At 39.8% G+C, this 26,611-nt stretch overlaps 2 protein-coding genes across 2 annotated transcripts; one reads left to right on the top strand and one right to left on the bottom strand.

Annotated features, from left to right (window-relative positions):
- The first annotated feature begins 1,930 nt into the window (after positions 1–1,930).
- Positions 1,931–20,377, top strand: znf292b (zinc finger protein 292b). Its single transcript, XM_023276326.3, has 8 exons — positions 1,931–2,111; positions 9,489–9,643; positions 9,915–9,993; positions 10,410–10,545; positions 11,321–11,523; positions 12,255–12,391; positions 12,813–12,954; positions 13,178–20,377. The coding sequence occupies exons 1-8, from the start codon at positions 1,947–1,949 to the stop codon at positions 19,949–19,951; spliced, it is 7,791 nt and encodes a 2,596-aa protein (XP_023132094.2). The 5' UTR covers positions 1,931–1,946; the 3' UTR covers positions 19,952–20,377.
- A 1,409-nt stretch (positions 20,378–21,786) lies between these two features.
- On the bottom strand, positions 21,787–26,052 carry gjb7 (gap junction protein beta 7). The gene is made up of 2 exons (XM_023276328.3): positions 25,785–26,052; positions 21,787–23,427 (listed from the first exon to the last, which is right to left on the bottom strand). The coding sequence occupies exon 2, from the start codon at positions 23,411–23,413 to the stop codon at positions 22,613–22,615; it is 801 nt and encodes a 266-aa protein (XP_023132096.1). The 5' UTR covers positions 23,414–23,427; positions 25,785–26,052; the 3' UTR covers positions 21,787–22,612.
- Between the last annotated feature and the right edge of the window lie 559 nt (positions 26,053–26,611).

Genomic DNA, 26,611 nt, shown 5'->3' with positions numbered 1-26,611 from the left:
TTCCAGAGTATATTAATTTTACTTTAATAAATGATACTTTTTTCGTGTATAGTGTACTACCACTAAAAATTAAGTACTATTCTACTAAATAGTATACCACTACTATTTTTTTGCAGGGTAAAGTAATGGTTATGACAGGCTAAGGTTTAAATCACAGGTGAAACACCTTTCAAGTAAATTAGAGAGACTAGCAGTAGTTTACAGTCACTATGCCTACAGTGCCAGCCCTTTATTATATCTAAGGCTGCAGCCACTATATTTAGCTAGTGTAGCTGTGATTACGACAGACTCTGTAAACAGATTAATCACAGACACAGGTAAGAATTTAATTGCACTAATAACTTGTATATTGCTGTCTATGGCAATGAAAGATAAGACAAAACGTTATTAATCCTGAAACAAACATTGTAGGTATTGCCCAGAAAACAAAATTGTGTAACATGAGAATAAATGCAACGCTTTCTAGAATACAATACAATAGGATTTCTTCATTGTCCTTGCACGTTTTCAGTTAAATTAGTCAATAATCTCATAATGCATAATAAATAAAGTGCATAAATAGGTAGTGGGAATTGTTAGTAGGTACTCAGGTCCAGACAGTAAAGGTGAGTGTTTGAATGAGGTCAGTTCTCTTATGGTTCTGGGGTATAAACTGTTTTTAATAGAAAAGCAATAAGATGTAATTACAATGCATTACTCAAAATAAAATTACATGAACGGAAAATTGATTAGAATAGAAGGTAAGAAGTAATACTGACAGTGATCTGAGGTAGTAAAGTAATATCACAAATGGTAATGAAATATCGCCCATGAAAATTAAATATTACACACGATGAAGAATTTCTGAATATTGCACGAACAATTTTAAAAAGTTGTCAGAGCTTCAGTAGAAATCAACTGGACTTCTCTTGGAAGTTCTTGAAGACGTTTCACCTTTCATCCAAGAGGCTTCTTCAGCTTTAAATGACTAATGGGGGTTTGCAACTCCACCTATCAAACACGTAAAACACAGTGATAAGGTTTCTCCCCAGAAAGTTTTACCATCATTCAGACTCAGAAAACTTTATTTGTCCCCAGGGGAGCAATTAAAACATCATTAACATCTTAAGTCACTCCTCACTTGGCAGATTCACACCTTTTGTTGTGTGAGGTGGCAGCTCCATCACCATGTTTGCTGTCATTTTGGTGAAACACCTGGTTTCACAACAATTCACACCCTTGAGGCATGTGAGTCCTGGGTCATAAATGGGCCATTAGCCATGTGACTTGTTAGGTAGAACTGAAGAAGCTTCTTCTTCTTCTTCTTCTTCTTCTTCTTCTTCTTCTTCTTCTTCTTCTTCTTCTTCTTCTTCTTCTTCTTCTTCTTCTTCTTCTTCTTCTTCTTCTTCTTCTTCTTCTTCTTCTTCTTCTTCTTCTTCTTCTTCTTCTTCTTCTTCCTATGAATTTCCGGCAGGCTGGATGCCTTGCGGCACATTGCTGCCTCTTGCAGGTCAAAGAAGCCTCTTGGAAGAAGGTGAAACATCTTCAAGAACCTACGAGACAAGTCCAATTGGTTTCTACTGAAGCTCCTGTGACAACCATGACCTGGATGATTGAAAATCTACACAGACATATTTAGAAAAGGAATTTTTCAAATGACATTAACATTATTCTTCAGATTAAAGTGTTTCAGCTGCCATTCCTGCAGGAGGGGGAGGAGTTATACAGTTTTGGGTCCGCTGGTCATACATCAGTAACTGAGATTAACCAAATTAATTTGCAAGATATGAGTTTTTTTTATCACAAATGTTGAAAAAAAATGATTTTTGATCGACTTCTCTTACCAGTTGGTGACGCTAATGCACCAACGCGCTGTTTGCCAACCGTCAATAAACCTGCAGAAGAAGAAACAAGAGCGAGCTGACGTAGTTACGTAGTAGTGGTACGCGCTGTAGCTGGGTGTGAAGATGGCGGACGAGGAGGCCGAGCAGGACCGTAGTCCTGCGAATGGTATCCGTGAAACGATTGAGGAGCTCAGACAACGGTTGCAAGGACTTCAAGAAGTCGTGGTTAGAGAAAGCGACAACTCCACGGACCACTCCTCCTCTGAGTACTGCCAAGAGTTTTGTAGGGTGAGTAATTTTACCCCAAATATTTAACGAACAAGCTAGCCAGCTAGCATTAATGATAACGCTCCGTCCTGGCTGCTGGATAATCCGAGGAAAGGGCTGCTTTCAGAGTCAGATTGTGTTTGGATGGATCGAGTAATTATTGTTAAAGTAATAGTTATAGAATACGAGAATTTGAAGCTAACTGGTAAAGCGAAACGCACAAACAAAACTCAGTTCAAACGTTGACATGGCTACTCTAATGAGCTACTAGCACACGCTAACTGAAGCTGTCTGTGGGAGACCGCAGTGCTGGTAGCGTTAAAAGTCCTTCAAATGTGTCTTTATTCATCTGTCGTAGAGAGGTGCAAACAGACTTGTTTGAGTCCTATTTATTTCGGATCATAACAATTCCCACGTACACATTGTAGCGCATCAGTTCGGCTCTGCTTACAGTTAGTTTGACGTTAGCATTTAGCTTTGTGTGTTTGATTACATGCGCGTTCACGTGAGCATAGTTTCGCTGATTGTCTCTGTGGGGAACGCAGCCCTCAGGCTACATAAATGAACCGGTTCCGCTTTGTGATGGGTTTAATTGTGTCCACCCTGCTCCAAAACTGACTGCTGGAAACATAGTGTTGAACGTAGCGCATTTGTAATAATTCTATAAAGGAGAACGGCAGCGATTTGCGACCTCTCTCCCTCGATGAATTTCTGGTGTGTACGTGCAGAATGAAACGCACTCCCGCAGAGGGGCCAAGCCGTTTTCCATCACAGTGCATAGTGAAAACACTACAACACCGCCAGTCTCCGCGGAGTCCTGTACGTTGCCCATCAGTAAACCATCTGCTCAGTTTAGTGGCTGAATAGATGCGTGTCGTGTGCAGTGAGGGCGGATCTGCACCAAGCATCTTGACTCTCACTGGAGTGGCCTTCCTGGGTTGCAGATTTGATGGAGAGAAAAAAAAAATGTGTCCACTGTCCTTAGAGCACTGTGACACAGGGATGAGGCAGTAATGTGAATGTCTATGGACAAAACACAGGTGGTTTCTCTTACGTAAATAAAATCACTAGTAAAGTCAAAAGCAACAACCATAGGGTGAAAAAAAAATAATAAAAAAAGACAGTAGTCAACATTACAAAAGTAACTTTGTGCAAAAAAAAAAGTAAAATTGCATCTTACAAGAGCATTTCTTATTTCGGTGACAGAAATATTGCACAAATATGGACCAAACTGTTAAAAGTTAATACTGTTTAAGGAGCTTATCCCTGACATTGTGATTTCATTCCAGATTCTTCAATGTCTGCACCATAGAAAACTTACCCAGGAATTAGTCTGATTCTGAAACCCTGTGAGCATATACAGCACCTATCCTTTGTTCTAAACCTGCACTGATTCAAGTCTGTGAATTACCTTACTATGCAGAATGCAAGAACACCAAAAAATACAGAAAGACACATTCAACAAGATTCAGTTTAAAATTTTCTCCTTGTTTTTTGTTTAAAGAGACATTGTTTATTTACAGTGTGGAATGTAAAACATGTTATTACAGACGAAGGGAATTCTTGTAAAACGCTTGATTACACACAACTGTCACAACTGTCATAATTTGATGAACCTACTTTTTTTCTAGTTCTCAAAAAGATTTCGAGGTGGATGTGTAGTAACTTAATTTGCATCGGTTTAGTTGATATAATGACTTTGATTGTAATTTTATACTTACCTTAGTGTTTTTATTGTGATTTTATTACCATCTAAAATAGGGTTGTAGGTAGTAAGTTTTAAATCTGGACTTGCAGTATTCCCTTTTAAATCCTAACAAATGGGTTTTTAGATTTCTGCTTTAGAATGTACCGCTTCTTTGATATCTTGGTTTTATCTTATTGCTTTAACTGGATAAAGGGAAGCATTTACTGTATCAAATTGCATTGCAGTGCTGAAGTAGGAAAAAGCATCACAGTATCTACTGAATGGCTCATATTACGGATGCTAATAACAACAATGCTTCTATTGATTAATCTGTCAAATGTGCAAGAATCTAATAAAAAAATTTGCCATTCAGTAATGCTACAGTGCAGTACCAATTGCAAACAGAGGTTCACATTAAAGTGCAAAACTATCAGGTTGCACTTGCAACTTCAGCATGATAAAATTACATTTTAAAAGAGGGCTTAATTTAAAAGGCAGAAGTGCAACCACTAAAGAGTTTCTATCACGTGCCTTAAAGCTTGGTTTTTATACTAAACAAGTGCAACAAACATAACCCAGCTACAGCAACTCTTTGTCTCCTTATTGTTTAATTATTCAGTGCCTTTGGTAGTAGCTTTGAATTCTCTGAAAATATCACTGCAGTCACAGTCTTTCACTTATTTGTGTGGTGAGTTTGTCAGATGTCATAGTGATAAAATCAGGATTTTAAAAGTGCAGAGCAGCAGCTTGGTTTAACATGTTGCTCAAGCCACATTTCAGTCACTATGTCATACTTGTTCCATTGACAACAGAAACAGAAAAATTTGTAACTGAAAATGGCTTCGTAGGGAATTTAGTTGTCTTGCAGTTTATGTGAGTACACAAGAAAAAAGGAAACAGCTGTGAAGTGCCTTCATCTTGAACAGCACCTTTGTTTTTTACTTTGAGTGCTTATGTGTTGTGTGAGTGCTACTGTGGTTTGCCATTGAAAGTCTGTACCGTCTACACATGGTCTATTTGCTTTGTGATCATTTCAAGTACTCCCATTCTTTTGAAGGCTCGGGTGTTTTAGAAACCTTTAAATTGAGCTGAGCAGACTTTGCAACTGCCACCATTGTCTAACGCTGTAGTGCTGACTGCAGCTGACCAGTGAGTGGACCTAAAAACTATAGATGTAGTGATGCAGCAGTTTTGTTGTGATACTGAAGGAAACGTTTGTTTTCATGAATTAAAGTTAAAAAAAAAGCAATAATGCATCAGTTACAAATATTGAAGTTGATACATTTCCTGTGTTGACGTCAGCAACTATGCAGATAAATCGCTGCATTTCCAGGACATATTGTGCTTGTCCAAATTTTCTGTCAGATATGTTACAATGTTAGATGTTCACATTTATTGTGATAAAGTTTCAGAATAGGACGTAATCAAATGTCAAGGTAATCCCTGTGAACCAAAAGCTCAGTCTTCAGAATGCCTTGAATACTAGGTTTCTAAAACATTTTGGTGAGCTAAGTCCGTGACATCAGCTGGTTCTTGACATGGTGAATAGTCCTAGATACAGCATACCCACCAAGTCATACTACAGTGGTCTTGATGAATGTATGTACATGATTTCAGGAAGTATTAGTTCTAAAAGCATTTATTGTACTCCAGCATACAAGTAGCTGACAGCGAAGGGAGATACTTTACAGTCGTTTGACTACAGCAGATTAATGCTTTCCCCTTCAGTCTGTGTTTCAATGCATACGCTTATTAGCACGGGCATGCAAAACATTTTTATGTTTGGCTTGTGATTGAAAGACTAAATTCACTTGTTATGTTACACTGAGCAAGTAATGAGCCTAATGTTTACCAAACAGACACCTAGTAACACCTGTTTGCAGGCAGGGACTGTACGCAGGCTGCACAGTATATCAGATTAGCGTTGACATATAGTAATAGTCACATTGAAAGAAATGTGATGTGAAGTAAGGCAAATTATCCTACGTTTTTACAGCATGATACAAATGGAACACATGCATGGTTTTCAATTTTTATGACTAATTTACAATCAGAAGCCTTGCTAATAGTACATAATTTATTTAAATGTTATTGTGTTCACAGGTTTGTTTATGTTTTATCTTTTACTTTGCTCACAAAACTGAGGTTTTTTGACGTGCAGCAAAATGACCAAGAAACAAGAGAGAAGCACTGAAAAGGAAGATTTAGTTGCAAAAAAGGTGCAATATCAATTGTATGGAAATATTTCGGCTGCAGAAAGAATGATGACCAAAAAGATGTCATGTCAGCAGAATAAAAATAGGTCGCTACACATGAGCATATTATGTCCCCTTTAATAATCTAGAATAGTGTTTAACTTTGTAGATTTATTGAACATGCTATTTCCTTGTGATTTTCTGAGCCAATATCAGTTGATATTTTAAAAGGACTGATAACCAATATTCAGAATCGATATGCATTACAACAACGTTGTTTATTGACAGCATGTGATAGCAAGGAACCTGCCATTTATAACCACAATGCTTCATTAATACTCAATAGAAATAGAACTGATGACAACAGAGCGTCACATGACGGTAGGGCACTCTTCTGTTCACTGTGATACTGACTGATTGAGATTTTTGTTTGTCTCCTCTTCAGCATTTACTGATCTTCTGTTTCACTAATGTTTACCTGTTCTGTGACTTTAATTGCCCACTAACATCCAGATCTTAAAGCTTTATTTGTTATCATTTTTGTAGCATTAGCCACTTTTAATGAAGCCAGTTTCTTACAATTTGAACATCTGCAGCCTCAAAAGGATTTGCTACGCTTTGATTATATGGCCATAATTTGCATTTGCTGTGTTTAAAATAATTAAATACACCAGTAATGTTTTAGACATGTTGTAAGAAATGGGAGTGTCAGACTTTTTTAAATATGATTAGGGATGTCTTTGAATTCTGGGTAGAACCCTGTAGAACAGCTTAATACACCCTTCTCACAGGAGGTTGTAGTTTAAGGAGCTAATTATTGCCAAGAAAATATGTATAAACTATCACACAGTTAAGTCTGTGAGATGTTAAGAAAGGATTGATTTTTGCTGCTTACACTAAATTCTTACCCTAGCATCTGCATGTGGCAGCAAAAATGGTCAGACATTTTTTCTATTCTTCTGCTGTCCAGTTTTGCTGACCTCTTGCCCACTCTAGCCTCAGTCTCCTGCTTTTAGTTGTCAGGAGTAAAAGCTGCTTTGGTTCCTTCACACTGAGGTCTGATTTGGGGTGTATTCCAAGATGTGCTTCTTTATAACATTGCTGCAATGCAAGTTTTTTCAAATCACTGTTGTCCCCTGTCAGCTTGAATCAACCTTTTCTGTTTTCTGCCTGTCTCAACAAGCTGTTTTCTCTCTCAGAGCTGCTGCTTACATGTTTTTCTGTTGTTTTTCCACACCTATCTGTCAACCATTTGTTGTTTTGGAAAATTGGTCTGAAAGATGGCTGAACCTCTTGATAATGTCAGCATGATTTGCAGTTGCACTAATTCTGTACAAATTGCATTTGTATAGAATTACTGCTAAATTAATGAGTTATTAGATATTTCCATTAGCAACTTAATGGTAATACTAAGAAGGCATCTTTGGAGTAAAATTAAAAAAAAAAAAAAAAACGTCACAGTTAAAACAAAAAATTTAAAGTAAACAAAGTGAATAAGATAGATTAATACTCGTTTTAATCAAACAGACTATTTTTGGTTAAAAATTAAATAGGAAAATGTAGGTAGTAATACCTAGAAAAGTTACTCTGCTTTATAATGGCCTGATATGTATGTAATTGTTGTATTAATTTGTTCTGGTATAGTCTAATATATGTATTTTTTTTCCCGTGTCAAACATCAAAGAGTCCAGAGGGAAGTGTTGTTGGTGGAAGATTATGAGTTTGTAGGCTGAATTTAAGACATCTAAAAAGAAGAGGGCATGCTTTATAAACAAAGTTGTTTGCACTTGAATTGGTTCTCTTCCCTACAGGCCACACTCGCCTGCATTTATCTAACAAGATAAGACTGCTTTTCATTTTCTGACCAAGGTCAGCATGAATGTTGAGAATGACTAGATTGGTGCAAGTTTGACAAACTGAGTAGGTGTTCTCTTTTGTCAGTAGAATAAATCCGTTTCAAGGAATGCGTGCCTTACTACTACATATGTATTTTGAGTCGGAAATTTTTTTTATGCATTTACACCACAGATGTGAACATCCAAATCAGGGCTTGATGCTTTCTTTTTCCTCCCCAAGGAACATGTGCTCCTAAGGTCTGAAATATTTAAGCATACAAAGAACCTTAGGGGTGCAATGCAAATGTTTTGTTTTGGAAACAGCAATGCAAGTTTATGGTTAAGTACATTAGATCAAACTACTAGGACAGTGTTGAGCTTGTTTGTTTTTTGAGAAAGAAGACAAACTACTTCTCTCCAATAAAACTGTTTATTTTGTAAATATCAGTGTCTCAAAAGAATCTTGTACAAGGACATTTTCTGTTTGGAACAGCCTCCCAGAAAAGGATAAAGTCTGATATGAGCAGAACATTTTATTCAGTATGGTGAAATGTGATTGGTTACAGAACAAAAACATATAATTCAAATATTGAAATGTGATTGGCTAAAGGTGGGGATAAACCATGGCTTAGACTTAGTTCTCCCATTAGTTGGTGCACGGATATATCCATATCTCTTGGCACATGATTCATCCAATCCCCAGGAGCCACACCGTGTGAAAAGAACCCTCCTGCAAACTTTTTCCGCTTTCTACCAGTTAGTATTATTCCAGTGTTAGCTGAGATGTGATGCAGCCATTAGTGGTATCTCACAGGGAGGGTGCAGGTGTCCCTTAGGGAGTATTATTATGGTTTTCTCCCTCAAACAACCTTAAGTTAGCAGTTTCAGTAAAATTAATGGTTACATTATAAGAAAATAGGAATGTGCTGTGTATCAAGGCCAAAACTTTATCTTTGTTAGTGTGTGTGCATGTGTAGAAGAAGAAACTTTTTTTTAAGCGGCTGTAACTTTCCAGCCTGACCTGTCTTTGTCCACCAGAGCTTGGAGTTGGTGCTTAGCTCCATCTCTTCCCTTTTAAAGGTCAAGCACAACTCATGCATTCATTGCACATTAAATGGCTATTATTATCAATATTGTAACACTCATATTTAATATCAGTTTCAGTGTTCAGTTAGTAGTACCTTAATAAAATAAATCCTAACAAGTCATTCTTTCACTTACCCTTTCTGTAGAATTTGTTTATATACGTTCTACTCATAGTTTGGGTTGCCTGCTGCTCTCACAGTCTCAGTGTGTGAATGTTTATCACTGCAGTTGGTTTTAGAATGTCATTTTCAGCACATATGCAACTGCTGACATTAGTGAAAAGATAGGACTTTGTTCGGACTTGCAATACCTAGTAGATCAAAGAAAATATGTCTTGATAGACTACCATATTAGTAACTTACTTATTGCCAGGTGCTGTTTGAGATGCCCTTCTTAGACCATCTATTTTTCAGCATATGCATTCTTCTGACGTCTTTCTGTTGACACTTTTTTCCCTCTTGATGTCATTAATTTCACAAGAAGCAAAGCTGCTTGTGCAAAAAGACCAACCTTCTGATTTTCTTTTGAAACTGCTGCTAAAAGTCGTCAGTCTTCTCATTGAATTATTAATAAATATGACTGGTTTCCCTTGTAGACGCTGTTGGAGTATGCAGGCCGTTGGAGGATAGAGGAAGAGCCTTTACCGCTGGTGGAAGTGTACATCGTCGCTCTGCTCAGTTATGCCCAGGCCTCACCGTACCTCTCCCTGCAGTGTGAAAATGTTCCTCTTGTGGTTGAGAGGCTCTCACTGTAAGTACAATGAAAAGTGTGTTTAACTGCAAGTCAGATACAGAGTTTGCCCCTTAATAAATACGTATGTTTGCAGTTGGACATCTGCATCCACTCATTATGGATGTGAATGGGCTTTCAATTATTTGTTTGAACAGTTCTTCTGGGGCAGAAACCTTCAGCCACAATTTCAATAATGGGAAATACACTAAGTTGAAATGAACCACAATTTTGTTTTAAGGTGTGGTAGTCAAAACTAACCTTTGTTTTTTGTTGGTCATTTGTTGTGCAGGAGCTTTCTTGAGCTTTTGCTCTCGCTGAAGGAGGATGTTCCAGATGGCTTATGGAAAGAATTCAGTTCATCTGTGCAGGTAAAGATGAGGAGTTTAAGACAAAAGTGTGGATTTAAAGGCCAGCAAAAGTGTTGTCACCATTTGCAAGACATTGTAAATACACTCTGATGTCTTTGTAATACAGTTATGAATGTTATTGACAGGATGTAGATACTTCATCTTTCCTTTTTAAGACTTGGACTTAAAAAATCTAAGCTTTCAAAATGTTTGCTTAAATCTTTTTTTCCAGCTTGAAGTGAAGTTCTGGTGGGGCTTCAGACAAAATTTCCTCCATTATATGAATTGTTCATGGCCCCTAGTTTACTTAAATAATTACATTTACATTATTTCGCTGTTAATTTGCAGTTCAAACCTACCAAAATGTTGTCTGAATACACTCAAACTTCAGGCTGCCAGCGTTATGGCTGAAAATAATGAAATTTTCCTGTTTGCAGCTTGCTCACAGCAAGCTTAAGGAAAATGGAATCGCACAGCTGTCACCGCTGTCTGTTTTGGGCCAGTATGATGGTGTCTGGACCAACAGCATCCTGCAAGGCCTTCTATCGAATGAGAACCTTCAGGCAGAACAAGGTGAGTGCCGGGCATGGTTTTAGGAAATCCTGCACAGGTCTGTTTGATGCACAGAGAATTATAGGAATGCAACAATACGATTATTGAGTATCAGGCCAGTTGTTGTGCTTGTAATATTATGCCTTATCAGATGCAACACCTTATGTTGCCTAAATCTCATGTTGGTTGAGCAGGTATTTGAATTAGAAGAGCTATCAGCAGTTTGCAGATATTTTGGTGAATAACAATGACAAAAGTAAATTAGACTATAAGGTCTAATATGCTGAAGTGTCGAGAGTAGTAAAGAAAAACGGCTCATTAAAGAAAGGCCGTTTTATAAGCTTCACTTGCCTATTACATGCTGACCAAGAAGTTAAAGTTTTAAAACCAGAAGTAGAAGCCAAATGATTATAAAGTCAATTTTATGCAGCCTTGGATTTGGGGTTGTTTCAAATGTTAGGATTTTGTTGTTGAAGAGCAGGCTTTAGCTGTGGAGTGTATCCAAGGAGCATATTTACATGTCAGAGTCAAATTACTTGACACCATCTGTCTGCGAAGCTTGTCATATTTTTTTGTAATCATTAGAAAATGCAGCAAAACAATTTAGCTTCTGGCTGTGATGAAGCTGTCAGATGATTAATCAACAATTCTCACAGCCATTTGCTGGAAAGATAGCAGTGTCAAGGATTTTCAGAAACAGTTTACAGTTTCCAAAGTGTTGTGTGTACTCCTGTTGCAAAAATGTAAGTATATTAAATCAGAACAAAATTTCACGATGTATGTTGCTGCTGTTTAGTTGAGGAGTTCCTGGTGCAGGAGGGGCTGGTCCTGTTGGAGATGAGAGTAAAGCAACTCATGAAGGATAAGCAAATAGGGAAGGCTGCACTGCTGGCAAAGACCTGCTCTGACTGTTCTGCCTTCCAAGGGAAGGGATCTTTCAAGCAGATGTACCTCGTCTGCCTCTGTGCTACCTCAGAACAAAATCAGCTCATGGAAGAGGTAATGTATATTTACTTACATTTGCATACGATAAAGATACATACGGAAGTAAACACTACTAGACTTTTAAATAGCCAAAACATTTATTCACCCATGGATATTTTTTTCTGTTCATAAGAGTCCCTATAAGTTGTTGCTGTTGATTTGTTTCTGTCTTTGTATGACAGTGGGGTTTCCTCTAAAGAAGTATTTATGGCTTGGCTGATTTTATTGTAAGCAACAGTATGTAGTGTGTGTAGGTAATTTAACCAGTCTAATTGTGCAATCTAAGTGAATGGGCCTTTCCTTCCTGTGCGCGTCTGTGTGTATAAGGAAGCAGTGGTTGAGTTGCTACTTTATATTTGACAGTACTGTTGTATTTTCTCCATTCACTAGTTGAGTGAAACAAATTGAAGCAACTACCACGTGAGCTGCCTCGTCACCACGTTTTTGCCTCTATGAACTTGTAAATGTCCCTCTGACAAAAAAAAATGTGAACATTGCTGCTAGTCTAATTTTTTTCTGTTAATATGGGATGTCTCTTTGTGGGATGATGTCTTGTTTTTAATTTTTTAAACCTCTTCCTGTAATACATTACGCATCCACTAGATGGCAGACGGTACTTGCATTCATAGGTGACCGACAGCATTGGAGACATTTATGTCATGTCCTATTGGCTTAGGATGCATTAGTGGTTCCATAAGTGGATGCATAATTGTTCCTTACTCTCTACATGGCTTCTGTCTGTGCAGCTTTCCAAGGAGGACTGCCGCGACGCATTAGAGATGATCTGCAACCTGGAGTCAGACGGAGATGATATGGCAGCTTTTACCTTATGCTCAGCCTTCCTGACCCGCCAGCTTCTCCAAGGAGACATGTACTGTGCTTGGTAAGAAAATCTATGCTACCCAGTGTGATGCTTACATACATATCATTTCCTTGTTTAATGAGAGAAGAAAAGATTTTTCATTGACAGGCAAATAAATGAGTAACACAGTAATTCTATTGTCCGCAAAAGTCGTTGTGAAATGAATAAGGTTGTATATTTATCGCACTAACGAGTGTTTATGTGCTTGTAATTTAATAAGCATTTTTTCTATTTTAAATTAATGATGATTTCAGAAGTTGTCTGTGCAAGTAATATATGATTAAATGAACAAGCAGAGCACAGGATGAAGCACAAAATCTATATTGAGTGTTGCTAATTCTGTCTCACCTATTGAGCCTGATGCTGATTCAGTATGGATACAAAAATGGATAGAAAATGAATGGGCACTTTTGGGGCTGAATATTCCCTTTGTTCAAATTAGGGAGCTCACTCTGTTTTGGAGCAAGCTGCTGAAGCGATTGGAGCCATCGGAGCAGGCCTTCCTTGACAGATGCCGTCGGATGTCTTTACTTTCCAAAACTGTGTACCACATCCTGTTCCTCATCAAGGTCATCCAGTCAGAGGTCAGTAGGCAGTAACAGATTTGTGTTTTTGATATCTGAAGTCTTGATTTGATACTAAATACTAAATGCATGAAATGCGTTTTTGTATGCTTGGTGATACTGATTTAATAAATCTGCTTTACTTACAATCTAAACATGAATATCTTTCATTAAAATTGCAATGTAGTAATAACTTTAAATGTATTTAACAGCTTTGATTGATTTAACTTTCATTTTTTCATAGATTGACCATGTTGGCCTGCCAGTGTGCATCGAAATGTGTATAAGGGCTCTACGGATGGACTCAGAAGATGGAAACACGAAAGCCACTGTGTGTAAAACTATTTCCTGTTTGCTCCCTACTGACCTCGAAGTGAAGCGAGCTTGCCAGCTTACAGAGTTCCTCTTGGAACCCACAGTGGATTCATACTACGCTGTGGAGACTCTATACAATGAACCAGATCAAAAACTAGAGGAGGAAAATATGCCTGTTCCCAACTCTCTACGCTGCGAGCTCCTGCTAGTGTTTAAAACCCAGTGGCCCTTTGACCCTGAGTTCTGGGACTGGAAAACACTTAAACGTAATTGCTTGGCGCTAATGGGTGAAGAGGCTTCAATAGTGTCATCCATTGACTTGCTGAATGACACTGAGAGCCCTGACGAAGACGAAGACACCATGAGTCTGAAGGGATATAATAACATCCCAGACCACATCGTCAGCGGCACCTATGAACTTACGGATATCACTGACAGGAAACAGAAAAACAGAGAAATGAAGAAACTGAGGGAAAAGGGTTTCATTTCTGCCAGGTTCAGAAACTGGCAGGCATACATGCAGTACTGTGTGCTGTGTGACAAAGAGTTTCTTGGTCACAGGATTGTACGCCATGCACAGACTCATCTAAGCGGTGGAATATATACCTGCCCAATATGTGCTCAAACTTTTACCTCAAAAGATACATTTATTCCTCATGTCACATCACATGTTAAACAGTCATGCAAGGAAAGGCTGACGGCGATGAAAACAAACAAGAAACTGGCTAATCCCAAAACAGCCGCCCCCGTTATTGCAGCCTTAAAGGCTAAAACAGAAAATGAACTTCATGGAAACAGTGATTCCATAGGACAAAATGGGGTCCTGATTCAAAATGTTCAGGCCAAAGTGGGAAGGTGTGTCACAGAAATCAGTGAGGAAAACATGTGCCCTGTTGGACAATGCAGAAGGAGCTTCAAATTTTTCAAAAATCTTATTGCACATGTTAGAGCTCATGGGGACAACGAGGAAGCAAAGACTTTCCTTGAAATGCAGAGCAAAAAAGTTGTTTGCCAGTACTGCCGTCGCCATTTTATTAGTGTCACCCATCTTAATGATCATCTACAGGTCCACTGTGGGGTAAAGCCTTACATCTGTATACAGTTGAGCTGCAAAGCAAGTTTTCTATCCAACACTGAACTCCTCATACATAGAAAAACACATCCTGTTTTCAAAGCTAAATGCATGTTTCCAAATTGTGGAAAAATTTTCAATGCCGCCTTCAAACTGTATGACCATGAGGCACAACATTATAAAACGTTCACTTGTAAAATTGTGGACTGTGGAAAGGTTTTCCATTCACAACAACAGCTGGATTTGCACCAGGAGAGACATGCTATACAAGAAGAGGAAAGTTCGTCATCTGAGCAGACTTCCCAAAATATGCAAGCTGGGCCATCACTTGTTGAACAAATGCTTTCCAGTCACTCTACCATCAAACAAGAAAATTACCAAGATAACTGGACCACTGAAAGTGCTGTTAATCCGGATCATGGAAGGCTGTCCATGTCCATCGACAGTTTGCTGAAATCTTCGCAAGAACCAGTGGAAAGCTTAGGACAATATGAAATCAAACGTGAACCACAAAATACGGCTTTTTCAACTAGTCAGACACAGAGTTTAACTAATTCTGTGATTCAGTCTGTGCATTCCCACCTGTCTGAACCTAACAGACACAGAGATGATTCAGGACCTCATTCTTTTGATTACATGAGACCACCCCAACAGAATCAACCGGTACCTTCATTTGAAGCCAATTTAGGTAATGTCTTGCAAAACCAGCCACAAATGTTCCCCACTAATGTAAATACTGAAGCAGTTGTTTACAACTCTAACTGTAACTTACCTTTGCCAGTACAGCAAGGCTCAATGTGTATGAGTAATCTGTTACCAATACCACCACCGCAGAACTCCATGGAGCCAGCAATGTCGCAACCGCTCCCCCCAACAGTAAGCGTTCAGCAGCTACCTGGGAACAGACCAGAGAACTCTGTAACCTCCTCAAGTAGCATCGTTCCCCCTCCAGAACAGAGAGAACGATTTCACTGTCCGTTTGAAACGTGTACCAGGCACTACAGCTCTTACAGAAGTGTTACCAAGCACATGAAAGCAGTTCACCCAGACTTCTATGAGCAATGGAAAGTTGTCCGAACTAAAATCAAGACATCTTACGGTCCTGCACCGAGCACATCATCTGTTGGGCATCTAAATTCAGTGTCATTGCTTCAGAACCAGCAGGCTAACAGAGTACCAGTTCAGGGAGTTCAGAGGCAGAATGTCATCCAATCACCTCCGTATACTAACATGGGTCCAAGCGCAAACTATAATGCAATACATTCGCTTGCCCCTTCTTCCCGCAGCCAGAATGGTTCAGTACTAATGGCAAATGTTTTGAATCCCATTGTTCTCTCTCAGTTAGGGAATGATAGAAATCCAACTGCACAGTCCCAAGTTTCAGACACTCAAAACTGGCACTCAGTCACTGCAAGTGGACAGATGCATAACCGTAGCGCTTCCCAAGGCTATCCATCTGATATACAAGTGATGCCACAAGTTGATTCTACCAGTGCTGCTCTGCCAGTTAGTGTCCCATCTTGCTCTATGATGGGCACAACAATGAACAGACCAGCAGAGTCCTTGCAGTCACCACTGATGGACAGTAGACCCCAGTCCGTTCTTCACTCGTACTTAAATGGCGCAAAGGAGGTTTCACAACAAGCAGAAGCTCTTCCGCCTTATACATCACAGATGCAAAGCAGTTTAGTCTCTGGTACGCAGACACCAGATAAAACACAGATGATGCAAAATCATGCACAGTCGACATTTCCTTCTCCAGACGATGCAAGCCACAACAGTAACAATCAACCTCAAAATGGCTCAGTCATCTCGGGAATTTCTCCTGAAAATCAAAAGCTAGCCAGAAGGAGCAGAAGGACCAAATGGCCAGCAATTATTAAGGATGGCAAATTCGTTTGCCGCAGGTGTTTTAGACAATTTGATAGTCCTAAATCCCTTGGAGGTCATTTGTCCAAGCGCTCAATTTGCAAACCCTATGGAGAGTCAGAACTGAACTCCGACTTGCCAAGTTCATTTCTTGATCTTCTTAATTCAGAGCAAAGTGTTAGCACCTCTCAGCCACAGCTGTCTTATATTCCTGCTCCTGTGTATCAGGAGAAACCTCATCAGTCAGTAGCAAGTGTTTCAGCTGCAGAAAAAGATTATTCCGCTACTAATTATCCACAAGATAACTTGCCAACATATGGGAATGGTGACTCAAATGATGATATTCTGAAACAAATCATGGCTGAGTCCAACATGTCTGATCTTTTTGTGCACACTTCATCCCAGATGTTGTTCCAAAATCCTTGCGTTCCGTATGGACCTGGTGAGCGTTTGCCAGGAAGCTCTGTAATACAGCATACAGAAAATATCCAGATGAAGCGTGAAGATACCTCGTATAGTACAGCCCATTATCCTCAGCAAAGTGTTGATACATTTGCTGGAAGTGAATTCCCTGACCCGCTTCTTTCTCAAATCCTCACAGATAACCCTCCCCCTGCTGTTCCAGGCGGTGCTCCCACTAACCACATGGCTCCCGGGGAAATCCATGGTGAAGGGTACCACTCTGAGACAGCTATTCAGGTACCAGATGCAGATTCAAACTTGGTGACCCCAACGCTGTTATCTGATAGTCAGCTCAGTCCAGCAACAAGTGGGAAGCAGGCTGAGATGACAAGGAAGACAGAGCAAGATATAAAAAAGAGACTGCGAGAGCAGATTTTGGCTGGCGACTTTCAACGCAGAAACAGCATGTGTCATTCTGGCAACACTGACCCTAAAGTCAGTCCAATGTCTTTTGGCCCAGCATGTAGCCCTTCCAATATTTCTGGATTTTATCGATTGTCTCATGACCCCAAGAACGATTCAGCTAGTCAAGGACAGGTCATTCAAGGAAATTCTGTCATCATCCCTAGCACTTCTGGCGATATTGAGGGACTTCTGAACACACAAAGCTTTACTTGCTTCAGAGAGACTGCGACGCCACAGCAGGAGGTACTGAGCCCAATAGGCATTATGGCAAATGATCCAGATTCTGAACCCTCTCAGTTATCAGTCAGACAGCAACAGGGTATGACAGAAATTCAAACTGCATTTGAAAAGCTTGACTTGGTTAGAGAAAATCCTGATAGGATGTCAGCGTCTATTCAGCAACATAGCGCTCCTACTAACATTCAGACTGGATCTGTAAAAGTCGAGCCACGTAGCTCGCAGCCCCCAGTGTTTGTCAAACCATATGCTTGTGACAACTGTAGATTCAGCACCATGTCTGCTGAAGCACTTTGGAAACACCTCTCCAAAGCACACGGCTACACAATTGAAATGGTGAATGTGGTTAAAAAAAGGTACGGCCAGTATGCTCCTTTTAAGTGTCAGAAATGCCATAAGTCATTCACTCGTAACTCAAACCTTCGCACTCACTACCTGTCAGTTCACAAATTGCCAGCTGAAGAAATTGCAGAACTGGATTTGAAACGTAGGCTGGCCAAAGATGCTGCTGCTCAAAACCAGGCTGTTGGTGTAAACCAGGCTCCCACAGTTCAAACCACAGCAACTACTCATTCATCAGTGAACAGGACACATCTGTATTCGCCCCCAGGTGCAGTGAATCGCGAGTATCCACCACAGGCGTTTGTACCATGTACTAATGCAGACATTACCCATCGTAAATGTCAAGATGAAAATCGCTCCACAGTCATTCATCCTTTGCAAGCTGCTCCCATGCACAATCAAGTAATGACTCCATCAGCACAGGCCCAGACTTCTACAACCAACTTTCAGTCAGTACAAGCAGGGATGGCGGCTGAACAGTGGTCACATGAACAGCAAAGAAATTTGCCCAAGTTGCCCACTCAATGTCAACTGAGTCAGAAAGTTGGAATTCATTTGCCCAGAGTGTCAGTTCTTCTCACCCAGGCTCTGTGTGCTCCACCTCAAGCTAAACCGCCTCAGTCTCTCGACACACAGGCTGATCTCAATAAGCAGGCAATAATTCAGCCAAGTATAGACATTAACAAGAAGTCTAAAGAGAAGAAACCCAAATCAGGCAGCACCATGAGTCCATACAGACCTTATCGCTGTGTCCATCAAGGCTGTGTGGCAGCTTTTACCATCCAGCACAATCTGATCCTCCACTACAGGGCTGTTCACCAGTCGGCTTTGTCAGCACTGGAGGTGAACAAAGAGCAGGACCAGAGTGAGGGAGTGGATGAATTGATGGACCACGATGAGGAGGAGCCAGAACCAGAGTTCCCTCGAATCTCTGAATTCAGATGCCAAGTCAAAGACTGCTGCTGTGTTTTCCAAGAAGTTCCCAGCCTTTTCCAGCACTATCTCCAGCTACATGAATTCAGTCTCAATAAGGTTGGGGATCTCTTAGGCGGCATCAAGCTCGGCAAGTTTACTTGTGGCCACCAAGGATGTACAGAATCCTTCACTGCTTTCTGGAAGTATATAGGACATGTCAAAGAAATGCACAAAGATTTAAAACTATCCAAAGCTGAACAATTAAATGGTACATTTAAGTGTGAAATTGAAGGCTGTGACCGTTCCTATGCCACAAAGTCAAACCTACTCAGACATGTCATGAAAAAACATCAGGACCTGTACCAGACTAAACTAAAAAATCAACAGATAAAAGATGATGGTGCAAAACAGAACTCAAAGACTTTGCATTACCAAATTACTAAGACAAGTAACGGGAAAGAAAACATTGAGAGCAATAAAAAGATCCTACCAAGGGAAAGTGACACAAAGAGAGTTGGCAAATCCAAGATCAATCACTGGACTAAGTACGGAAAACCCTCGTTGAAATCTAAAGTGGAAGCAGCTGCAATGTGCACTAAGAAATTTCCTCTACAGTACCCTTGTATGATCAAAGGTTGTGATTCAGTCATGAACTCAGAGCGGAGCATACTGAAACATTACGTGGGACACGGTTTGTCAGAAAAATACTTGGAACAACAGAGGAGCTGCTTCATATTCTGCAAAAAGTTCCCCAGGCAGAAATTTCGTTCCAGGAGCGATGACTCCAAATCAGACAACACCTCGGACCTGTCGGACAACGAGGTGACGGCAGACCCCGACCTGGAAGGAGGAGAATACGAACATTCAAAGCCTGTCCTGCGCAGAAGAACCACAACCTTGTTCGACAGCAAACTGTCAAATGATGAAAGCTCTAATGGCTCTGTGGTGGTCAAACGCAAGCGGGGACGTCCACGAAAGTTTGAAAAAGTAGTGAAATCCAAGAAAATACCACGTACCGCAAAGTCGGATGAGGTTCGCAGCAAAGACGAAGGATCAGTTGCCTTGTGCCCTGCAGCAGTGCAGGAGGAGAAGACTGAGCAGAGCACTCCGCTCTCCTCATTTAAGCCAATGGGATTTGAAATGTCGTTCTTAAAATTCTTGGAACAGTCAAACAAATCTGAACACACCATGATAAGCAAAGTTCCTGTGATAGAACGGTGTAAGATTCCACCAAACCTGTACATCAGAGACACGTGTGTCAGGTTCAGCAACCGTCAGAATTTGAAATCCCTCAGCAATGTTAGATTAAATCTAGATGCGGCCTTTTTAGGTGTCTCAAACCTTATGTTGAAACAGCTGCAGGACATGCGGCCTGCAGTGGTTTTGGAAAAATATGATTAGTGTTTTTTGTTGTTTTGTCTTTCTTTTCTTTTTTTTTAAAGCAGAATCTCAGGACTTGAATGAGTAAAATCTGCTGCAGACTGGTGCCCTACATACAAAATGTTTTTTTACACCTCAAATTGTTTTCAAAAAGTTGTTCTGAGTTGTACAGTAATATCTGTACAAATTGTTTTTTTAATAGAAAATTGTAAAGCATGTTTTTAAATATGGACAATAAATTGAAAAAGAAAATTTTGCTCAAAGAGACATTATGACATGAGCTTGTGGTGTCCTAATTATCCCTGTGGGACTTGGAGACAAATGGATTAAGAAAGTGATTGTAATGTGTGTAGTTTGTGAAGATGTTCATTATTGTGTGTTGTGTATATAGTTTGAAATCACCCACTGCCACCAGCAGTCTTACTATTAAAGTTTTTTGTATGACTAGTTTGACTTGTGTTTGTTTTTTAAACCAGTCGGAGCTGTTGTGTGCACACTGAAAGGAAAATGATTTTGTGAAAGTTTTTCAGTTGCCATAACATATATTACATGCTAAGGTTTTTTGGGTTTTTTTTTTTTTTTTTTTTTTAAACCCTGTAAAGCCTGACACATTGAAAAATAGCCAGAAAATAAGTTTTTTTTTTTGGAACTGAGATGCTTCTGGCCCCTTTTAACAAAATCCAAAAGAAAAAAATTCCCATATCATGTAAAATTTCCTGAATTATACATGACAATTTGGGAAAAAGGCACATTATAAACCTGGAGTATCAAATTGGATACAGACATTTTAACACAATTTAATTGAAATATAAACAATTAATAAATATGCATTCTTTCAATGCAGCAAATACTTTAGATCTTATTTTTACCATGACTTCTTGAAAATTAGCAATGATTTTCCTGAAAAATGTGTGTGCACGATTTTATGAGTAGCCATGTTGGAAAGGGGCAAAATATGACTTCAGCTGCCTGTAGTGGAATAATAATCCACGGGGGAAGAATACATGTATCAGGTTATATACAGCTGGTCATTAAGAAAACTATCATGTTAATGAGATGGAGGTATCAAATATGATACAAATGGTTATATATTTGATAGTTTCCTTCTGTATCTTTAGGGTTTAGTCCATGTTTTATTTTTAAAAAGTTTTCCCTCCTTTGTTTTCATAAAAGACTTTATTTGTGTGGAGTGATTCTGATACTGCTTTTCCTCAGTACAGTGGTAGCGTAACTACTATGTGTAATCATGTAAAAAATTCTGTTAGCAGAAGCACAATTTGTCCATATCTGCTGTTGTACAGAATCGCCTCATGCAAACAAAGAGGATAATGGCACACACTGACATTGCAAGACGCGGCCTCAGTTTGGCTGTCTACATGTCAACAGTGCAAATGAAGTTTCTGAATATTTAACCTTGGAAAGAGTTTTCAGTTTATCTGTGTCCTAAAAGTGTGTTTGCGTGTGGACAAAAGGTCAAAACGCATAGAAAAAGCCATTTTTTAACAAAATGCCTCTGTATATATGGAAGGGGCAAAAGTACCTGATTTTATGCCTGAAATTGTCTTATTTGATCTTTACTGTTCATAGCCACAAATTTAATTGACCTTTAAAGGGATTGTGTCCTTTTTACTGTTCCTTTAAAGATGTCACTATCGCTGTTTTAAAGGCCGACAGTCTGTGATGAGGACGAGGAGGTTAGTGCAAAGTGCGTAAAGAGGTCCTTTTACAATGTTGTGGTTGTGTCTAGTATCAAAACCTGTTCAGTTTTCACATGGCCACCATGTTTGAATACACTTTCTGGGTTGACCAATCAAAACAGCAGCTTATAGCAGAGAAACAAGAAAAGCACACTTGGGTTTATATCTATATATTAATTTATTATTGCACTTGACATGTTCATAAGCTGCTATTGCATGAATATAAATGATGTAAAATGAAAAGCAGTGTTATAATTCTAGACAAGCTGCACCTATAAATCTTTATTGATTAGCTAATATGCAATTAACTAATCCTATCATGCTCATTGGATTTTAAAAATAGATTTCCTATGCATCTTACATACATAATAACCAGTGCTAAATATTACTTCAGACAATATCAGTAGAAATCAGCTGAGCCTCTCATAGAAACCAGTTACAACGAAGACAGAAGAAAAACTGTCCTTTGAGTTTTGACAGCAACATTGTGCTCTAATAAGGTCTAAATCCCTCAAAAGCTGTACATGCATTTCCGACTTTCCTACTCTCCCTTTTTTCACACTTCGCACCTGAGGACTCTATAAAAGTCATTTTATGTGCTAAATCGTGCTGCTCACTGTGAGTGTAAAATTGGAGAAAAGGCAAGAGGTTGAGTTGCAGCTGGTTCTAGTTTAACTAGAGCCATGTGAAAATCATCATTAACAGCCATACTGACTCCTAATCCAAACATCTGTTAAAGTAAAACATATATTTCATCCATATCAATATCTGTAAGTAGTGTTTGTTCACCCTAAGAAGTAATACAACAGCTTCTTTTCTCAGTTTACACCCAACTGTACCATTAAATCTATTCAGCTGCCTTATTAATAGTCCAGGTTGTAAAAAGAGACACTTGTGACCAGCATCCATATTAGTTCAGGTGAACAAAAGTTTCCCTGTGGTTTCACTATGATGGGAACAGGAGCTGTGGGTCAGTCTCAGCCCTTCAGGACTGGACGGGCAGGTTTTCAGTGGTGGGTGCAGCTGCAGATTCAGGCTCTGTGATGCTGATCTCTGTGTTTGCTGTGGGCTCAGCTGTGGCGAACCTGTTGACAATGGAACCAGGTGGCTTGGTGTGACTGGGAGGCTTCTGGTTCACAGGGATGTACCGCTTGCTGAATAACTTCCACAGCTGCTTCCACACAATGTACATGAGCTCCACGAAGTTCAGAGCGATGCACAGGATGGAGGTGCAGCCCATGATGTAGAGGAAGATCTTCTTCTCCGTGGCTTTGCCAATGAAACAGTCCACCGTGTTGGGGCACGGACTCTCACTGCACTGCAGCAGTATGGGCACCTCAAAGCCGTTGTATAGGAAGTAGAAAGCGAGCAGGGAGCCCACCTCGAAGGCCGTCTTGAAGACCAGGCTGACGGTGTAGGTGCAGAAAAGACCTCCGTCGATGCTCCCTTTGTCCTGGTACAGTTTTCGCTTGAGCTTGGCCTCGCGGTGCTCCCTGTAGGCCACATGCAGGGCCACCAGCAGGGACGGGGTGGACACCATGATGAGCTGCAGAGCCCAGAGACGCACCTGGGAGATGGGGAAGAAGTGGTCGAAGCAGGCGTTCTCACAGCCGGGCTGCTGCGTGTTGCACACAAAGTCCTTCTGTTCGTCCTTCCACACCTGCTCGGCCGCCGCCACGTACACCAAGATCCTGAAGAGAAAGACCACAGAGAGCCAGATGCGGCCAATCACAGTGGAGTACTTGTTCACCCCACTCAGGACGCTCTCCAGAAAACCCCAGTTCATCTTCTTCTGGTGTCCTGTCAGGGAATGGAACAATAGTTAGCTGAAATATAGCATCACAGGGAATGATCACATGCTTTCTGTTCCCATTTATTGCACTCAGTTATGACAATAATTCATCATGATTCACAGAGACGTTAAAAGCATACTTTATCATTCTCCTTAGCTGCAGAAAAAATGCTTCTGCTTAGGTGATGACACTTACAGTATGTTTCGTATGTCTGAACACTAAGAGTTAGCTTGTTCTGTCAGCTAATAACTTAAACTGCAATCTTTCAACCAGCTTCATGAGGCGCATTTCTAACAGTCTTGAAGGAGTCTCTTAATCACTCAGCCATCTGTTTTGCGCCCTTCCACAGGTTTCACCACTGGTTTAATTTTGTTTACAAGTCAATTCTGGGCAAGACACTTCCCTACCTGTCCTCTCTTCTTCCCCTCGCCCATAATTCATATCGCACTAGGTCTAATGAATTCATCAAGCTCATCATCCCCAATACCTCTACTATTTTTGGCCATAACTCCTTTTGCTTTGCAGCAGCTAATGACTGGAACACCTTCCAAAACATGCTCAAACTTGCAACTCTGACTCCACTCACCACCTTCAAGCTTAAACTCCAACCGATTGTAGTTGACTGTTGCCCCTACTGATCACTTCAGACCTTACTGGCTCGCATATTTATATATACATACACACTGTCTGGTAAAATAAAGGTCAGATAAAATAAATAAACATATGCATCACTCCTCTTATTGGTCCATCAGCCCTTACAGAGCCCAAAGGAGTGTTTTGGCTCTTTGTCCTGCTGTAAAACAAATGATGCTCCCAACAAGCTCAAACCAGATGGGATGCTGTGTCCCTATAGGTCATGTTGGTTACATATTGCCTTGAGTTCTGAATAAATCCCCAACAGTGTCACTAGCAAAGCTCCATGATTTACAGTGGAAACCACACGTGCAAATATCAGCGTTCACCCTCTCCGCATCTCACAACAACACAGCTGCTAGAAACAAAATCTCACATTGCCTTCATCAGACTGAAGTCCACATTTACACTGATCTAATGTCCATTCTTTGTGTTCATTGGCCGAAGCAGTTCTTTCTCTCCTTATCAGTCTCATTCACGAGTGGTTTATTTGCATCAGTTTCACAGTGAATATATATTTATTTATTTTATATATTTATATACTGTTAGCCGTGAAACTTTAAATACATTGTTCAAATGCAGGTGATTCAGTGCTCGACTGGAATGTATTTGCAAATATTCAAATGACCACTGAGCTTCATTCAAGCAGTTGCTAGCTTTGTCTGACCGGTTATGCAGCCTTGATGACTGATTCATTGTTGACGTGCGCATCCACACACATTTATGTAGTTGCTGTTTCTGCTCAAGGCTATATTGAGGCTACAGCTGGTGTTGTCAGTGGAAATGTTTGCTATCAGTCTATATCACACATCGTACTTTACAGCCGTTTACAAACACAGTGCCATGGTAGTATGTAAATGGACTTACAAATTCTAAACCTGTTACTTGGACCTTATTATGTCATTACATTGTGTTTCTGTAGAGGATTGTGAAAAAAGAGGGGCTATCTAGATATTGACAGGTTAGTGATTAATGCTGACCTGTACACTACATTAAACATTATGATCATATCTAAACACTATATATATGAAAACGCACACTTGTTTTCAAGTGCTAACATAATTGAAGAACGGTTTTCTAATCATCAATTAGCCTTTCAACACCATTAGCTAACACAATGTAGCATTAGAACACAGGAGTGATGATTGCTGGAAATGTTCCTCTGTACCTCTATGGAGATATTCCATTAAAAATCAGCTGTTTCCATCTACAATAGTCATTTACCACATTAACAATGTCTAGACTGGATTTCTGTCATCTTCATTGAAAAAAAACTGCCTTTCTTTCAAAAATAAGGACATTTCTAAGTGACCCCAAACTATATGTATGTATATGTATATATTTTAAACAAACAATTGTCATCAAAATAAATTGTATGATGAAATTCTTGTTTGCAGTGAAAATGAAACCAAAAGTCTTTATCAGATCCGATGAGTTTTATTATTTGTTTTGATTAATATATGGTTAGTAATTTTGCGAACTGGGCAGTAAATCCAAATTACTCTGTTTTTATAGACATAAGTTATACCAAAATGAAAATTAAATTGCTTTCCACATTTATCTGGTGAGTTCTTTGCTGTTTTTTTGTTACAGACAGATAAAAGATTATGTAACTATTCTTATAGTGGCCTGTGAGTACAAATTAGCCCAAACACAAGATACCAAGTTAACTGATGACAGTTAAGCAGTTGTATTTCTTCAGTCAAACAGAAGTGTGAACAGAGAACTTACCCTGGCTTCTCCTCTGTAGCAGCAGGTGGTGTCGGGTCCGTGTCCTCCGCTGCCTGCACACCTGCAGGGGACAGCTCAGTACCACACCTTATCTGAGCAGCCTCAGAACAAACATCATATCAGCTCCATCACACGCTTTCCATTTGTTCTCAACAGATCAACATTACTCTGAAATCCTGTGACCAGCAGCCTTCTTCTAAATCACCTGCTGGGTATGTTAATTTGTGAAGTGAAGCGTAGGTGTGTGTGTGTTAGTGTGTGTTAGTGTGTGTACACAGACATCACCATGGAGCTCTCTAATGCAAATAATATGGGCTGCCTGTCCTGTTCAGGCTCAGTGTGGGGGAGGAGAGGCTCACACAGCATCAAGTGTGTTTTATTTCCTCCTTCTCCCACCTGCCTGGACTCACACATGGAACTTTGATGAGACTGGAATCATGTAACAGAGCTGATGAATAAATAATAACCGTGGTGCCTGTGTCTCTTATGTGTCAGGGTTGTTTCGTTTTTGCTACAACACCCTGCAACAGATGCACAATAGGAATAATAGATTGTTGGGCCAATACTGATCCCATTCTAGAGTAAATGTCAGAAACCAACCAGTAGCTCTAAAGCGGATGTGAGGAATTCATGAGGGAATTTAACACTAATCATAGTGAGCAGTGTTTTCATTGTTTTGAAAAATGAGACAACCAGGATGGATTTTGCATGTGTTGAAGACATATCAAATTCCCATCACGATTATTGATTCAAGATTCAAGACCCTTATTTATCACAAACACAATTATGTGCAGCATAATGCACAGTGAAATGCATTGCAACTGAAA

This window comes from Amphiprion ocellaris, chromosome 12, assembly GCF_022539595.1.
Source record: "Amphiprion ocellaris isolate individual 3 ecotype Okinawa chromosome 12, ASM2253959v1, whole genome shotgun sequence".
Taxonomy (NCBI): Eukaryota; Metazoa; Chordata; class Actinopteri; family Pomacentridae; genus Amphiprion; species Amphiprion ocellaris.
This window is presented reverse-complemented; position numbering and strand designations above follow the sequence as displayed.